Source organism: Dreissena polymorpha, chromosome 14, assembly GCF_020536995.1.
Source record: "Dreissena polymorpha isolate Duluth1 chromosome 14, UMN_Dpol_1.0, whole genome shotgun sequence".
Lineage (NCBI taxonomy): Eukaryota > Metazoa > Mollusca > Bivalvia > Myida > Dreissenidae > Dreissena > Dreissena polymorpha.
Window position 1 is genome coordinate 39,140,828 of NC_068368.1, and position 19,852 is coordinate 39,160,679.

At 33.5% G+C, this 19,852-nt stretch overlaps 1 protein-coding gene across 1 annotated transcript in view; it reads right to left on the reverse strand.

Annotated features, from left to right (window-relative positions):
- Positions 1 to 47: 47 nt before the first annotated feature.
- Positions 48 to 19,852, reverse strand: part of LOC127857984 (uncharacterized) — a 29,530-nt gene continuing 9,725 nt past the window's right edge. The window contains exons 2-4 of the mRNA XM_052394796.1: positions 15,680 to 15,854; positions 1,859 to 2,067; positions 48 to 652 (exon numbers count right to left, since the gene is read on the reverse strand). Coding sequence (XP_052250756.1) covers positions 370 to 652; positions 1,859 to 2,067 — 492 coding nt within the window. The 5' untranslated portion in view covers positions 15,680 to 15,854 and the 3' untranslated portion in view covers positions 48 to 369. The remainder of the gene's footprint in view (positions 653 to 1,858; positions 2,068 to 15,679; positions 15,855 to 19,852) is intronic.

Here is a 19,852-nt window from a genome sequence, read left to right on the forward strand (position 1 = left end):
TAATATATTTTTTTGTCTAACCACATTCTGCCTAAATTTATTACACAAACAACACGTGCATTTGTCTGTCGTTCACTTTTTTTAATGTTTGGAAGCTATAACATTGCATGTTATAATGTATGAACTATAATGTATTGAGATTATGTTCTTATCCCACCTTTTTCTAATAAGATTGTACGCGTTGGTGTATAATAATCTCTCCTGAGATTTGCAATAAATGTAATAAGACGACTCAAAACGGTACCTTATTCGAGTTTATATGCGGTTATGTTTTTTTTTAAATAAAAGTCATTTTTCAGCTTCCATTTATTGAAATATTTTACAATATAGCGTGGTACTTAAGTTGAAAATCAACCCATATTGTTATTATTATTGTATATCGAACTCAGATTCTGAATTCACCATCGGGTAGTCATTTTCCAAGTCCTGGAGCCCAAATCGCTTATTCCAGCTTCCTCGCTTATCCCAGCTGCCCCTTTTGTCCCAGCTTCCTCTTTTGTCCCAACTGCCTCTTTTATCCCAGCTACCGCGTTTATTCCAACTTCCGCGCTTGTTCCAACTTCCGCGTTTATTCCAACTCCCGCGTTTGTCCATGTCTTCTTCGGTAGAGTCGTTGATATTGACGAAGTCTGTGACCTCTATCTGCCCACAACTGTGAATAAAACATGTTTTCTCAAACAGTTAAACTTAATAGCTTTTACAAATAAATATTTATATACGGGTTAGGTTCGCTTAACCCTTTACCACTTAGAAACGTATTTTGACTATTGTATAGTCCCTTAGAAAGTCAAATTTAATTAAAGAACTTTCTTACTAGATTCAAGTTTCATTTCCAACCCTTAGTTACTGATGAGCAGAGGGCAGCATAAAACCTGAACAGACTGCGAGTTACTCACAGGCTGTTCTATTGTATGCCATTTTTACTTTGTCTCTGAGTGGGAAAGGCTTAACCCATTTATGCCTAGCGTCAAGAAAAAAGGCCTTGGCAAACAGCGTAGACCCAGATGAGACGCCGCATGATGCGGCGTCTCATCAGGATCTGCGCTGTTTGATTAAAGGAATTTCTTTAAGAAATATTTGAAATATAGACATATCTATTCTATACATCCCTAATTTTGGAAATAAATTGATCCAATTTAGAAGGATGGGAGAGTCCACTAGGCATAAATGGGTTAAAGCCCCACGCCACCAGTCACAATGCTCACGCCACCTGTCCCAATGCTTCCTTTTGAAAACGGTTATCCCCGTAATAATCATTTCATGTACATAATTTGAGTTCTGTTTAAAAGTGTTGAATAACAACACGAAAGAGCCCCTTATAAAGGTTATGTAATTTCATGGTATTCAATATAACACGTTCATTCACAGAAAGATGGTAATGAAAGCAAATACATTTAATGGTCTAGAAAAAAATGTATTTATACACGTGTGTAAACTATCGTCTCAGATTAGCTTGTGCAGACCGAACATTCATACGGGACGATATTTTCCGCGTAAAATTGATTTTCGCCAGGGGAGACTTCATTTCCAAAAAAGATCCATAAACGCGGAACGTGTCTTTGTGTTTGAGTTATAAAACTCATCTGCATTTAATAATCTCGAACTATTTTATCATAATGCTAAACAGTATGAATAAGAATGAAAGTTGCAGAAAACAAAAATTATGTTTCCCACTTTAAATATGGCGCTTTGATCACAGTTCTACTCGTTTGGCGTTACATTGAAATGTATACAAGGCATTCTAAAAACCACCGATGTAATAAGCGTGTTGCAAAAGAGACGATTTCACAAAGTTAAAGTGTTAGTGTTTTAAAGCAATCGATTGTGCTTAATGTATGTGATAAAATAAAATACTAACGGAACGTCGTCGATGCCACACGCCTTCAAGCAGTCGAGGTAACCTTCACAGCAACCAAAGGTCTCGTAGTTTTCCCCTGCAGACCGCGCTTTTTTCGAGCACACCATCAGTCCAACCAGGCAATTTACAACAGCGCCCTGTGACGTATGGACAAGCAATGACGTCATAACGATGCCCACGTAAACCAGCGTCAAGCATTTTGAAGCCATCTGAAAATAGATACTCTAATTGCAAAATTTGCATAAGGTTTCCATATCCACGCAAATTCATGTTGAATATGTGACAAGTCATACCGTAGATGTGGTTAATTTGTTGGGATTATCACAGAAATTAGAGTAAAACCAACAGCAACAAATTTATTAAGCATACATGAAGTCGTCACATTCGTTAAAGGAATCTTTTCACAGATTTTGGCAAGTTATGAAGTTTGTCATTAAAGGCTTTACATTGATAAATGTAAACATTGGATATAAAAAGCTCCAGTAAAAAATCAAGAATAAAAAAAAAAGGTAACCCTCAGCTGGGCTCGAACAAAGACAGACAAATGATTGTATTTCATGGAATGTTCTGGTGCCTCCCAGTTTCTATAAATAGAGCACGATGAGATAATCTGAACTCTGCTTTTGTGTTTCTGAATTAAGAATTTTCAATTATGTTCAAGTAAACGGATCTTTCAACAACGTGTTTCAATTCCTTGTATTAGTGAAACATTAACATCCGTTTGCCATTTTGAAATAAACAAATCATGTAATCTATTGCGAAACATATTACAATGAAGCTGTTAACATTAACATATTCTGTATATTCCCACACGTCATTAAAACCTGATTTTTGCAAAAGTTTTCGAACGTTTGATGCCCATGAGTTGGAGTGAGGGTAATCACAAGCTTATTTACGTTGTCTACGAATAATATTGCTTAAAATACAGTTGGACGACTTTTTGTTGAACATTTTTTAGAAATATATTGCAAATTGACCAATACATCGGGTATCTACCAATACAAAGCATTCGAATTTGTTGAAGCTTAACATGTAAAAGCCATTTGTAGAATTTGCTTTGGACACGCTCAATATTCAGCTTAAGTAAATCCACGCATATCGCCTCCATAATTAAGATTCGAGGCTACATAGGCATCAAACTGATAAAACATAATTTTAACAGGTACATTGAAAGATTTTGTAACAGTAAATAAACAGTTCATCGCCATAGGCGCCTTGGCTGACAAAGTATTTGTGGCTAGTATATATGAGCCACATCTTCACATTACTATTCCTAGATAAATAAAAATCTTTACGATTTCAAGAGAATTGTTCATATAAACCCAATTATATCCATTTTTAATCAGTCTTTACGAAAGATGACGTTTTTTGTATTGTCGACATTAACTGTTGTACTCCAATTCGTGCAATACTCAAGCACATTGTTCAGGGAAGTTTGTAATCCATCAGCGGATTCAGATATTAATACTGCAGGCAAATAAAATTTGGATCCGATATGCCAAAATACCAACATTGTTATCCGAAATATTGCTCAATTATTGTGTTTTTTATCTAACGGTATTTTAAAGCTATCACGAACAAATAAAAATGAATTATGTGTAGACGTTAATGAAGGATAATTGCGCATGCAAACACAATAATGACACGAATTCACTCTAATTTGCTTACATAATACATACTATTAACCAAAATATAATTGTGTGTATGTACTTAACAGTCGATTATCAGGCTGCTTTCGTAACATCGTTTTTGATTAATATTCTAAGCCTTTCTTAAAGTGTTTGTTATTCGAAAACGTTGAAATGCATTTCACTTCGATACGGTGGCATAAGGGTGACATTCACTCCTCTTTTTTTAAATTGCACTCCTCTTTTTTCTATCTCGTGGTCACGACTTAGTAACTCGTGGCCACGAGTAAGCTATGTCGTGGCCACGAGATAGAAAAAAGAGGAGTGCAAAACTAAATAAAAGAGGAGTGCAATTAAAAAAAGAGCGATGCAGTACATAAAGGAAGGTTGCATTAAACAAAAGAGGAGAGAATTTCGAGGTATCGAGATTCCGACCTAGCTAACTCGTGGCCAGTAGTAGTAGTAGTAGTAGTAGTAGTAGTAGTAGTAGTAGTAGTAGTAGTAGTAGTAGTAGTAGTAGTAGTAGTAGTAGTAGTAGCAGCAGCAACAACAACAACAGCAGCAGTAGTAGTAGTAGTAGTAATAGTAGTACTAATAGTAGTATGTTATGTTATTTCAGAGCCTTGCTTTTGGGACGTTTTCATTGGTTGATTAATTTGGGGGACCAAGATAGTATTTGATTGGCTAACTAACTCGTGGCCACGAGTTAGCTAAGTCGGGATCTCGAGATCTCGAAATTCTCTCATCTTTTGTTTAATGCACCCTTCCTTTATTTACTGCACCGCTCTTTTTTTAAATGCACTCCTCTTTTATTTAGTTTTGCACTCCTCTTTTTTCTATCTCGTGGCCACGACATAGCTAACTCGTGGCCACGAGATAGAAAAAAGAGGAGTGCAATTTGAAAAAAGAGGAGTGAATGTCACCTCTATGCCACCGTACTTCGAAGGCAGACATGAATACATTATTCGTATGCAACATTTATGGTGTATTAAAAAAAAATAAACTAAAATGATGATACTAATTTGTAAATGCCTTTTCATAAATGTCAAATGGCAGTACATACTTTTACGATTTCGCTTTTGTATTACATTTAAAATATCGACTTAGTAATACCAAATGTCCGTAAATTTTGGTAAACCACATGTTTTAAAGTTTAAACAATACTTTTCATAACACTTGTACAAGACTGCGTTGCATAAACGATTTAATGCATATACTACTGGCATAGATGCTTATACAACATCAACCCCATTGAATTCTGCCAATACATCATTCGTAATGCAATTGATTATTAATAATTTTTTGTTTGTGCGAATTTTTGCTATGACAGAAAATAATTCGTTGTCTCTTAATTGAATTTTATAAAACATGTTTCGTCATTTAAGATTTTGAAAGTTCGTGAGAAAAGGATAAAAAAAAATACAAACTGGCATATACAAGTAAATAATCTATTTTGACCCTAAGGACAGTGAATTGATAAATCACACACTTATAAATCTTGTGTGCAACCCACTTAGATAAATATTTAATTTTGTTTAAGCGTAATGTGCAAATCAGTGTATCAAAGTACAAATTAAAAAAATGAATTATTCGAATATAAGATAAAAAAATAAATAAGCACAAAACACACACACACACACGTGTTAATTCATACAGACAACTCAGTTAAAACTCGCGTATTATTACCACTCTGTGAGTTGCTATTCTTTGGTGCCGATTACTTTAACAAATGCGGTAAAACTAATATTATTTTCTCAAATCACCTATTATCCGTACTATAGTTCCATTAAAGAGGCAAAACATACTGCTGACTTTGAAAACAGCCGCACACACTTGGCAATTTTTCTTTTGGTGTTTGTTAGTTATATTCCAACTCTGTTGTGCAATTAGCTCCATCAATAATTCATCGAGACGGGACCGATTTCGGCCAAAGATTACGCAGACGCAGCTTCCTGGTGACAAGAGTCTTTTAATACATATTTTATAAGTTTTTTTTACCGTCTTCGGCGATATTTTAAAATACTGACGGTGATAAATCACCCGCATTTCCAACAGTTTACTTACAAAAGACAGCATTCCCCATTCATTGCGAAAAAATAAAAATGAATCGTCTACAGAAGATACGAAACTTAAACGAATACTGTATATCGTTCAAAATCACCGATTACGCAAGTTCGTCTCTACCTGCATTTTAAACCTGACGTACTGGTATTGCATTAAAAATTTATAACGCCTATATAGGAGTGCAAATTAAATCAAACCAGCAATAAGGCAAAGAAACAGCTGTTTGTTCATACCATTGAAATGTGCCAGATCCTTTCGTACCGCAGATGCATTTTGTGGGTACCATTATTCCCATCCATTCTCCTTACCCACACCAACACCTGGTTTATTTTACCTTAACCCATTTATGCCTAGTGGACTCTCCCATCCTTCTAAATTGGATCAATTTATTTCCAAAATTGGGGATGTCTAGTATATTTAATTCTAGATTTAGAATATTTCTTACAGAAATTCCTTTAAGCAAACAGCGCAGACCCCGATGAGACGACGCATCATGCGGCGTCTCATCGGGGTCTACGCTGTTTGCAAAGGCTTTTTTCTAGACGCTAGGCATAAATGGGTTAAGAGATTAGTCGAAAGCGGCCATTTTAAATCATAGCTGTCACTTCCAGTTGTGAAGCGTTGAACACAATGTTTTTGATGTAGTTATTTTGCGCTGCAGAAATAAATTCCCATCAGTGCCCCACATGGCAAAGCTACGTACCTGATTCCTACACCGTCTCAAACAATGTCACCAGAGTATCCGGATGAGACCACAAGCTCAAATTCGAAAAAATTACAACAACAATATGGTCTTTATTTATGAAAACTATAATTACAAACGATAGTCATAAATAAATGTCATATTTATTATAGTAATGCATATGTTCTCGTTATATATCTTCAATACAAATACCACCGTATTGCTGTGACATGCAATTCATAAAGAACGAGCATTCCAAAACAGATTCCATTAACCCATTTATGCCTAGTGAACTCTCCCATCCTTTTAAATTGGATCAATTAATTACCAAAATTAGGGATGTCTAGTATGTTTATTTCTATATTTAGAATATTTCTAACAGAAATTCCTTTAAGCAAACAGCGCAGACCCTGGCCTTTTTTCTAGACGCTAGGCATAAATGGGTCAATAAATACACTTGTAATACCAAAATATCCTCATACGTCACTCGCTTGTCTTTTCATACATTATTATGCAATTTATGTAATTTTTTCCCGATGCAGGCATTGGTAATAACACATTATTATGTAAAATGACGTGTGTCCTCATAATACTACAATGAATTGCAATGTTTATGTCTCAATATTATAGTATGTGTGCTTTTTGTGATACATGTAAAACTTATTTCTACAACGTGTGTTAATATTGTTTATTTGATTAACTCGTTGGTTTACATTTATGCGACTTAATTTCCTAATAATATTACAATAAGTCTAAACGTGGTTCGAATATTTTGCTTTGGTCACATCACATTGATAAGATATTATTCGGCTTGCCACACCTTAAAAAATTTAAAATGATATAAATATTTTTTTTGTTTTTATTGAACCCGTAGAGTCGATAATACCCCACACCGGATTTGTTTAATGTAAATATATATTTTTATATTAATTTAGCTTAAGCCTACATTTTCTACGACACGTACTTTTAATTCTCCGTTCAATTGATAATGATACAAACGGCAATCTTAAGATGTCGTGTCGTCTCTAAACTATATTGGCATTTGCATCTAGTTGTATTTATGCAGCCTGTTACACATTTTTTGGCAATTTTATTTCGCTCAGCGTCAAATTCGTTTATCAAATTTCGCCCGAATGGATTGGTAATACAGGTATATAGCAAATAAAAAACATGTACCGCATATAAAGGACACATTAAAATATTACTGATTCTTATCAACTACTGCGATTTTATTAATTTATTGAATATACTGACTGTGGTTTGCAGGCTGAGATTGTTGTCTAAGATTTCTTACAATAGGCCTGAGGTTATCATAGCTAACACTACGACAGAACTGTAACACTACGACAGAACTCTTTCAAAAACTATATAATTTATTTATTATTATGTACTCTGTATGCCATCAGTAAGTAACAGTTGGAACTATACACAGTTATGAGTCACTGGTAGAATTTAACAAGCACTTAAACATTTAAGAACAAACAATTGATAAGTTAATTGTATTAAGAGTCCCTACTTGGCAAATGAGTACTTGATGTTAAATGTAATAAATTGACATCACGAGCGGAATGTTATTCGTATCCACCGGGTAAATATAAATATATCGCCCCACCTTCCCGATTTTTCTGCATGAAAGAAAACAAATCGTGTCCCGATACTAATAAAATGCCGTATAAATTCAGTGTAAGGCAAACTAGTGCAGGGCCTTACTCAAATTACTGAATACATCAAACAATATGAAATCAGCATACCGTAAAATTAAATAATGAAAATACTGAATAACACTGAGTAGGCTGGATTTATGAGATTTCTGTGTACATGTTGAGTTTAAGAAGGAAGTCAATGAAAAAAATGAAAATGAACTGTTGACCTCACCGACAACTTTAATATAGTGTTTCTTAAAATTAACCTGCACTACGAACTTCCGTTTTATTTAATCATTTCAACTTCCTTTGCTTTAAGCCACCATATTTAAAGGTATACATTTCATCGGATATTTACCATTCTGATCAGAAACAAGATTTATAGTATCGAATTACTGGTCGATCGTTTTATTTTATTCATAGTCGAGTATCTAATAATCTGAAACAAACGCACGTTCTAGAACGTTTTTTGTATTTGTCGAATCTTGTTTTATAAACTAAGTACTGTAATGCAAACATTGAAATTTTTCAAGGTTTTAACTTTTCAATCGTTGTGACGAATATCCACAGAATTTATCCTTCAAACTTTATAATTTACTTTTCATAACACATTAAAATTCAGAAGACCATCAAATTCGCGTTGTTTTAAACCGACTTTTTTCAAATCTCAATTCAACCCCGATAGGAGCAATTACGCTTCGTTAGGGAAAACAGTTTTCGCTTTATTAAATATATATTACCCAAAATATGTTTTTTATGGCATTATTGATAGATCAGCTACAGCTTATTTAAAAGGAGGCTCGATGTTCTACAGTGTTGTGAAATCTTTCTTTGATAAGTCAATATCATTGTATACCGTTAGGCCACTATGTTATTGTCATATGTACATGTATATGCATGCGTAAGTTTACTTCACGAATTTGCAAAGATATAGTACGCGGAAGAATGGAATTATTTCTAAACAAGTATATTTTGTGAAATTGTTTATAACATGTCGTGTTCAAACGTATAACGTTACTATTGTATGAACATGAACATTGAAAGTGCATATGCATGAATTGTAAATGAAAATGTGCTTCGAAAAAATGTGCTGTTTAAATATACATGTATATTATCATACTTTTTGTATTTATGATTGACTGTTTTAGAATATACATATATACATATATAAGTGTTACCTAAATATTCAAGCCCATCTTTGGTATTTGTTTGTTGCTAATATGAATACTCTTCTAGTGGAGAATCGAAACTATCGACAAACGTAAATTAACACATTACATAAAAGTTCGGATGGCTTGAAGTTTTCTTGTCAGTCCCCACGACTTCGAACCATTGACAATCTACTGTACATGCAGACTTATAAACCCTATACCGCGAAGAGCGCAATAAAAACAATATAAAGTCAAATAAGAAGTTTTAACATACTTATATTTTTTATTATTTCACATTTTGTTCGCTGATTCCGCATAATATACTGGCCCAATCTTTCTAATAACGATATTTCATTATCACGAAATACAAGTGAATGGTCGATGAAAACCAATTATATTCAATTCCGATTTTTATGGCGATTATGGTTACACTTAATGTAACCATTTATTACAGAATGGTAAACATTCGATGAAATGTATAGCGTATAATGTGATTCATGGTAATCATTGGTAGTCATTGGTAGTCATTGAATTTAAAGCTTTCTTAAACAAATGAGCCGTGCTCTTCGAAAAAGGGACTTAACCCTTTGCATGCTGGGTAATTTGTCTTCTGCTAAAATGTCGTCTGCTGAATTCCTAAAATTAGCATTTTCTTCGATTTTTTTCAAAGAATACTATCCGAATAGCAAACAGTTTGGATCCTGATGAGACGCCACGTTCTGTGGCGTCTCATCTGGATCCAAACTGTTTGCAAAGGCCTTTAAAATTCGGTTCCCGCACTGAAAGGGTCAATAAATGTGCGTTAAGTGTCGCTCAGATAAACCAGTGCAGTCCGCACAGGCTAATCAGGGACGACACTTTCCGCTTAAACTTGAATTTTTCTAAGAAGAGACTTTCTTTAAACGAAAAATAGCTACAAAACGCAAAGTTTCATCCCTGATTAGCCTGTGCGGACTTCACAGGCTAACCTGAGACGACACTTAACGCACATTCATTAAACACCCTTTCACAGAGTGAGGGCTCAATTGTTAATTGTTTGATAGTTAGGTGATGTTTTGTGTGTTCAGATTAATTGTCAATATAAAATACAAGAATCGATGATAACCAACATCAAAATGTCAACATTTGATGTGATGTACGAAACTGGAGTGCTATATTTGTTTTGCACTATTTTGTAAACTTAAGTTATAACAACCACATACTAGTATTCGTAGACAGTTCGGTCAAAAGGTTGACGCATTATTATTTGATTAATACCCATGTTATATTCAATATAAATACATTTATTTGCCACTCTTTTGACACGAAAACATGCCAAAAACTGAAATACGTATACCCCAGACTCTTATTGATCATAATTATAACTTCATTATCGCCATTCTAGGACTATTTATCAGCCATTTGTCAAATCCATTGCCATGTTTATCAAATTGTTAACCGTTTGTCCGTTTAAATCTCGCATTTGTCGTGGAGCGATGATCTTTTGCTCTATATTTGTATGTTCAAGTTACATGACAAAACATTAAGGATTCGAAGGTACTGATGTACTTTTTTCAACCTTTCATCACGGCTTAGAACTATTATTAAATAATTGTAAACGAAGAATTCTTGAACATTTATCCATCTTACTTATATTTAAAAAAACAAACATGCATACGCTTTTTGAATCAGGCTTAATGCATGTGCGTAAAGTGATTAGTCCGCACAGGCTTATCAGGGACGACACTCTCCGCCTAAACTTGATCTTCAGTTAGGAGGGACTTCCTTGAAACTAAAAATACCATAAAAGTGGAAAGTGTCGTCCCTGATTAGCCTGTGGGGACTGCACAGGCTAATATGGGGCGACACTTTACGCAAAAGCAATAAGCCCAGTTTTATCAGAACGCGAGTCAAATGATTTATTAACGGTTTACATTTAATGATGATAGGATCTGGTATATTATCCAGTATTCAATTTAATTTCGGCCAGGTTCATTTTTACATTTAACCGAGGAATCCAGTGTTCTTTTCAATAATATTTAGAAAAACCATGACAACTCAATATTAATTTTAACGCCGATCGTCTTTTGCAATAGAGATTAATGCCAATCGACTCACTGGACAAACATAAAATTGAAAACAAATATATGTATTATACTTCAATATTGATTACAAGCAATACTATTCAAATTTTACACTTGTGGACATAACGTTTTAATTATTGAAAAAAAACATAAATTAACGAACAATAAGATGCACTTGACCATTACATTGTACCTATTAGTTTAATGTTTATCTGAGTGCAAGCCTATCAATTAATACGATTAATTCATTTATGTTAAGAATACGACGCATTTTTGAAGCGTGCTTTAAATGATCTGAGCCGAGCTTTGTGAAAAAGGGGCTAAATGCATGTGCTTAAAGTGTCGTCCCAGATTATCCTTTTCAGCCTGCACAGGCTAATTAGGGGAGACACTTTCCGCCTTAACTGAATTTTTGCTAAGAAGAGACTTTTTGTAAACAAAAATACCATAAAAGTGGAAAGTTTCGCCCCTGATTAGCCTGTGCGGACTGCTTGACACTTTTCGAGCTTGCATTAAACCCCCTTTTCACAGAGCACGGCCCATTTCGAATCGTTGTTGATATTGATAACAGGTAAATGTTTTGTAAATCACTGCTTTGCTATCTTGTTTCTTCCTCGTTTCTTCTTAGCTATCTTGTTGATTTCTTCCTTGATTTTTTTTCAAATATCAGAGCGTTTATTTTTAAAGTATGTGAATCCTTTTTTCGATAAGCTAATGGTATACCGAGGACTTCATACATCAGTCCGACACAGGCATCAGCAAGACTTTTTACAACTACACACTTATGTTGAAATATACTGATTTAGCTATTTTGAAGTTGTTTAATATTCCGACAATTGTTTGTCTATTTTATTGCGTTAATTTATGTCCGATTTGTATTTTAAGAAACAATTGTTTTCGTCCAGCTAGCTGCAACAACATATTCGCGAATTGGAAAAACAACAACAGATAAATCGCCTGTTTCGGTTTCTTCATCAAAGCAAAGGTAAACACAATACAAAACATGACCATGAACTTGTTTGACAATAAATATTTCTGTATTGGTTCGAAAGAGTCACGGATATCTCCAAATTAAAACAACGTGGGTGAAATTGATGAATGGTATTTGATTTTTTTAATGAGCCTTATTTTGAAAACTTTGCAACTTGTAATTTCCGCTGTCACCTTCTTTGTTTAAAAAACATTGTATGATAAATCGAAGAAAAAGTACGAAGCTTTAGTATTGATACTCTTCAAGACTTTAACAATGCATCGGCAAAATGCAGAAAACTGTTCTGAATGTCGAAATTTATGCAATACCACTACCATTTTTTTATCTTGTATAAAACTTGTCTGAAAATGTTCATTTTAATGAAAGACATTTATAATTTCTTTATTCCGATCGCTTGGCAACACACAATAGTATACACGCTTTTTAATCCCTAAATCAGCACCATGCATACAAGCTTTGACGTTAAAAACTGTATTACAATGTTTTTGAATTTATTTCGCTTATCTCAGTGCAATTTGTACTTGGTTCATTGCACCGATTCGATGGACATTAGGAACGACAAATTCACATAATTAATAACCAAAGTATAGTATAGAGACAAAGAAGATGAAATATGGTTTTGAAATTAACATATCTAATTTACCTATAGTCTGTGTACCTCCATTAATATGTTGTCCAAAATTTGGCACTATACGCGTTCCCTATAAACGGTTTACATAGACATTATTTATTAATGTTTTGTGTTTTGTGGGTTTTTTGTTGTTGTGTTGTTGTTGGTTTTTGGAGCGGGAGCGATTTTTTGTAATCGTTAAGTGTATAATAACATCCGTTTGCTAAACACGTGAAGCTTTAAGTTCGCATATCTTTATAAGAACGATAAAAGTTCATAGCATTGCTTTAATTAAAGAATTGCATGATGCAAATTGTATTGAAATTTCAACTTTAAGCGTTTTATTGTATATAAGCATTTTTTTTCATAACCGCTTGAAAGCACCTGATATTGCTTTTACTAAAACCGTGCTTGCACTGAAACTAAAACAAACAGCATAATTCCCTTTTATATTTTAGTTTATGATTAATTTAGAGTTGACATTTCTATTCACTGCAAACATCTACGACTGACAAAACTTAGCACTCATCACGACCAATCAGCAAATTGTCCAAATTGTATCAATGTCCCCATATATAATTGATATTTTTCTGTTTTGATTAATAACGTAACCAAAATAACAATAATAAATATATAATTTGTAAATTTCATTTAGTATCTACATGATGCCAGTAGGGAGCAACATAATGTTAAACGTTTGTTTTATAAAAAATGTATTTTCTTCACTACGGGATTGTTTTCACGCATCGGAAAACTTTGTTTGATCTTATGTTCATAACATGTCTTTTACAATTTATTGTTTACATATAAAACAAGAAAAAACACAAAGATTATCAAGTGACACACTTATTAAACCTTATCTACAACGTATTGCTAGCACAATGGTTTGCCTGGAGTACTATCATAATGGGCATACACAGTATGTAAATCCAATTTTGACTTGGATCGCAATTTGTTGTGTTTTTAACTCTTTCAGTGCTGGAACCGAATTTTGAAGGCCTTTGCAAACAGTTTGGATCCAGATGAGACGCCACAGAACATGGCGTCTCATCAGGGTCCAAACTGTTTGCTAGTCTGATAGTATTTTTTGAAAAAATATATATTCAGAAGACAACATTTTAGCAGACGACACATTTCCCAGCATGCAAAGGGTTAAGGTTATGTAATAACCAGTACGGGTAGATATTGGGTAAGAGCGTATAATGGCTGTATCGACTGGGTTCGGGCATAAATTGCTGTTGTATATGGGAACTGTTAAAGTAATATATTATTCAGGCGTTCAAACGGGATGTCAATCAAATACATCGATATCCGTTACTGATTATAGCACTGAAAATATAACGATAACTTGAGGCATGTAATGTACACGGACTATTTCTTCTCGTTATGCTGATTCAATTTGTATTCTGTATCCACGAAGCTCTCTCGATAGGAATAGCAGTACAGTTATATTGTTATCGTTTTATATGCCCGTTAATTCTTGGACGATTTTTTTGATAGCTTGATAACATACCAATTTTAGTATATAAGTTAGGGGTTATATACATAAAATACCTCAATTTTACCAATCATTTAACTCTCGGAAATACACAAGTACAAACTGTATTTATCTGCTTTAAAAGCTATCATGGTATTACAATCAAAACGCTCTACTTAAAAATCAATTTTTATAGATAAGTTTTTATTTCCGATTTATGAAAAATCGTCAAAATAACTTGACAAAAAACGGACTAATCGGTACTGATTGATAAAGGCTGGAACATCATTATAAATTCCATTTAATAATAAAACTTATAATCAGCTAAAACTGTAACAATATTGCAATGTTGTATCAAGCGGCTATCGGAAGTATAAAAAAACGCATTTTCGTCTAAATTATCCATTAAGAGAGTTAAAGGGTGGGCGATTTGGCATTATGAAAAATAATTGTAGTTATGTTCCATATAATACAATCAAAGAAGTAATGACAATCTAACAGAAAACATGTTTTAATGAGTACGCGAATATTATTTGTTTGTATTATTAAATATAGGAGGACTTGATGGAGATATGAGATCGGTTTAAATCAAATCAAACCAAGTTATGTTCCAAATGGGAAAACGCAAAAGTAATCACAGATAACTTTAAATGGAAATTGTACTTCTAATCATAGCGACAGGTTATTAACTATAATAACGTTAAACGTGATATAAGTGATATAAAAAAGTACTTTGTAACTATTTTTCAAACAATAAAAGGTTAAACTAGCTAGAGTTAAGCTAGAGTTAAACATTTGCTATTATAACTCGGCAAACCCTCAGGGCCTTCAATTAACACGGATAATTATAATTAATGCAGCATTAATATATAATACAATTTCACTTATTGAAACTTCATTAATACAAACAAATCACAGAAGAACTATTGTTAGAATTAAAATAATAGTTCTTAAAAATCAACAATTGCATCATACGCATTCCCAGTTTTTCTTAAGTCATCTAAAATAAGTCGTGAATAAATATTATGTATTACATGTTGCTGAATGTCAAACATGTCGATTCATTTGTAAAAAATATGAAGAAATATTGAACGAAGAATCGTCATTTATTCTTTAAAAAAAGATCGAACTGCATAGAAGTATATAAATATAAAATTTTATATCATATATGAATAACAAGTATGCGGAACGGAGCTGCGCATTTTTATGCAGCAATCTAGCCCGGTTACAGTTTCACACCCGCTTGTACCCATATGTAAATATAACACTCGGTTAAATATCTCTTAAAGTAGTATTTAAATACTTTAAAATGATACATATATCTTTATAACGAGAAAGCTAGTACCAGTGGAATACAATCAACATAAAATTCGATTAAACACAAAATCAAAATATTCTGTATAACAAAATATGGTTAATATACCATTTTAATAATACACAGCTTAATTATAATTGTATACATACTTTAAGAAAGACACCCTTTTCCAACTGCAAAAATATTGAACAAAATACCTTTGAATAAAGCACAATCTCCAATACAGCCGTTTCTGCGCCTCACGTTACCAGCGCATTCTATCTGTCCAACGTATCATCCATTGCGCATTTATATAACAATGGTCGTGGGTCAAAACATGCCTCTGACACGGTGCTTCGAGCGTAGATGCGTATATTTTAGTCATTTGACATTCTTAAAAGACAAAATGATTGCATTATTGAGAAATAAAGTGTAACATTAATTACTCGATTTTGTCTGTTTTGTAAGTTAATATTTGAGGTTGGGAAATATAAAAACGAAAAACGAAAACACAATAAATAAACGTTTCTTTCATTAAATAAATTTCATATACAAAAATACTTCCAAAAGCGTTATTTCTGTAGAGTCATACGTTTGTATTTTTCCTGACAGTTCTAAAGACCTTTATATTTGTATGCAGCTGAATCAACCATACTATATTTTACAGACTAATCTGGGACGACACTTTACGCACATGCATTAACCCCCTTTACACGGAGCGAGGCTCACATGTATTAGAAGTAGCCGGACTACTTTCTAGGACGACACTTTACTTACATGTATTAAACCCCATTTTCACAGAGCGCGGTCTATATGTTTATTGATTACTCTACAGATAAAGAGTGAGGTCCATTATTTCGTAATTCCTCCATACTAGGGGCAAGTAACTTGTTTTATCTAGTCTAAATGTTTTATTTAGTCTAAATGTTTTATCTAGTCTAAATGTTTTATCTAGTCTAAATGTGTTATCTAGTCTAAATGTTTTATCTAGTCTAAATGTTTTATCTAGTCTAAATGTTTTATCTAGTCTAAATGTGTTATCTAGTCTAAATGTTGTATCTAGTCTAAATGTTTTATCTAGTCTAAATGTTTTATCTAGTCTAAATGTTTTATCTAGTCTAAATGTGTTATCTAGTCTAAATGTTTTATCTAGTCTAAATGTTTTATCTAGTCTTAATGTTTTATCTAGTCTAAATGTTTTATCTAGTCTAAATGTGTTATCTAGTCTTAATGTTTTATCAAGTCTATATGTGCAACCACAACGGCCTTGATCGTGGAAGACATATTCAGGGTGCAGGATCACGTGACTTAAGAAATACATCAGAATTACTTTATTTAATAAGCCTGTGTTCTTGTTAAAAAATTCCTTGTGTACTGCACGCAATGTGAAATTTTGTCACCGATTTCAGACGTATTCGAGGATGTATTCTCATACTTAAGATATCGACACAAACTGCAAGAAAAACTGTCTTTTATGCACTTAAGATTTTTGCAAATGTATTTCAATAACTTGAGATATTTGAAAAAATAAATTTCTCAACAGTGTGTTTACATTTTGTTAAGCCCGTGTGTAAACCCATGAAAACCCAATTGATTCTGTCCCTGATAAGGACATTAAACAATACATGTACATTCATGTGAACTGTCTAAACATTATTGCAGTCGGACGGAACGCTTCCTTATGTCGCTATCATCCTCGTCTGTTATCATAAGGCAGTAGCCATGTATCATCTATGTGTTGCGTTCTGAGAAAGCTGGGCTTAATGCATGTGCGTTAAGTGTCATCCCAGATAAGCCTGTGAAGTACGCACAGGTTAATCAGGGACTACACTTTCATGGTATTTGTAGTTTCAATGAAGTCCCTCCTTACCAAAAATCAAGTTTAAGCGGAAAGTGTCGTCCCTGATTAGCCTGTGCGGACTGCACAGGCTAATCTGGGACGATACTTTACGCACATGCATTAAGCCCCGTTTTCTCAGAACGCGGCTTATATGTTACAAGCCCGGGATTCTTTAGGTTCACATAGAAATCTGTTTGATTAAGGTACAGGTATATCTATTCAAAAGGTACAATAACTCGAGTGCATAAACAGCATTGTGTTCAAACGAGACCATAACTATGTCAACGTTTAGCTGTTTGTAGTGTATTACAGTCTGTGTTGTATGATGTTATACCAATGTAATTTATATAATTAAAAAATATGTGAAGTATTTCACGATTTAAAGGTTGGAAGCCGAGTTTTCAGGGAAGTTTACGTAAAACCGTGATCAGCGAAAATTGAACTCGCTATTTATTGTATAATGTTTTGCGTTTGTATCAGTTTCACTGGTCAGATCATTCACGAGTTATGTTTCGGAAACCACGAAAACTACTTACTGAACCGATAAACCTATATTATATAACGCCAATTAAAACGTCATTACATAGATTATTATTAGAGAAAATTGCTTGTGCACATATTGTAATATGAAAGTTATCGAAAGTGCATACCACTTCTTACTTGTATGTCCAGCTTATACCACAATCAGAAAACAATATTTGAAACCATATTACTGTCACTGGCCATCAATAAACAAGTTCCGTTCACTTATGTCGTCAAAATCCACTAACGAAATAAACAATCTATCGATATACTTATATTATGCAACAAGATCACGAACTCTTTTTACTTCGAATGTACCCTGGTAAATAGCGGATTATTGTCTCTTACATCATGTATAAGAATATATGTATTTATTTATAATAAGCCCGTCATTGATATGTGCAACTAACTTACATATTTTTCTTTAGATCACATTACCTTTAACGCAAACAATTAGCTCTAATTGATGTGTAATGAACTATTTGTAACTCATTTTATATCTATACTACAACATTTTGTCTCCATAATTATTGTTTTAATTTACCTAAATTTACTCCATTTAAGTTCTAACCTTACAAAAAATATTTAAGTATATTTTGGACTCCTATATGATGTTATATACGTACATTATTTCACACAAGAATACATACTGTTAAAATGTTTTGAAGTTCAAAGTCACCTACTTGCAAATAAATGTTATTGTTATTGTTGTTAATACATATAATATTTACCATGCAAATTCTGTTTGCACGACACTTACACCTCTGTTAATCTTTCTCAGATTAATGTTTATAATATTTCATGTTCCTACATACTTTTCACTTTTCACGCTATAATTGTACTGTTGGCTATAAGTATGCATTGAGCTATTTTATGCCAGAATAAAGTTATGTTATGTTATTAGCAATATCTATTACATTTGTTTATTATTGTTTAAGTAATGGGACATGACAAAATAAAACCGGTGTACTTTAACCCATTCATGCCTAGCGTCCTGAAAAAAAGGACATTGCAAACAGCGTAGACCCAGATGAGAATAATGCGGCGTCTCATCTGGGTCTGCGCTGTTTGCTTAAAGAAATTTCTGTTAGAAATATTCTAAATATAGAAATAAATATACCAGACACCCCTACTTTTGGAGATAAATTGATCAAATTTACAAGGATGGGAGAGTCCACTAGGCATAAATGGGTTAAAAATCACCGTCGCAGCCCAAGTACAGTATGTATATTTCAGTGTTGACCACATACGAACATAAATGGCAGTCTTCACGTTTTATGTCCCAATCAGTTTTTGCGATGCAAAGGTCAGGCCATGTTTGATTGGTAACCGGAAGTTGATAAACGTCCTAGTTCCGGTCATCTGATAGGGAAGCTTTTAGAGAGATATGATTTTGGGTCTTCGAGAGCCTGTGTGCGATGGGATCATTTTTCATTCCAAAATGTTCAATTAAGCATTTGGTAGATGTTGACCGGATGCAATTCTGTTTCGTGTTCGGTTTTATGTCAAACCGAAAAAGACCTTGATCGAAGACAAACTGTCGCGGATTCCCCAATATCATGCGTAACGTTGCGTGCAAATGAACGAGTTGTCAGTCGATACTTCCAGTTTTATACTTAAATGTAGCCATTTTTGTACGTTATGGTGCATTAATCAAAGAAACAAAGAAACAAACTTGCAAATTAACTGAAGTCTGTATTTATAAAAGAATGTTTGATTTTAAACATGAAGTATGGAACGCCTCGTCTTTCTCCTGTCAATTATTAATATATCGGAGGTTTAATTGAAATGATATGGGTTTAAATCATATGATATGTGTTTATAATAGTATGCTGTGTGCTTGCCATAGTATGGAATGTTATTTAGGTAAAAATTACATCCTTCTTTATGACTGTGTCATGATTCTTGATGGTACTTTCAACTTGTAAGTAGACACCTTTTCATGCTTGATGACGCTTACATCTTGCCTGATGACCAATGTCTATTTACATTCTGCTTAATGGTATCATGCATGTGTATAGATGCAACA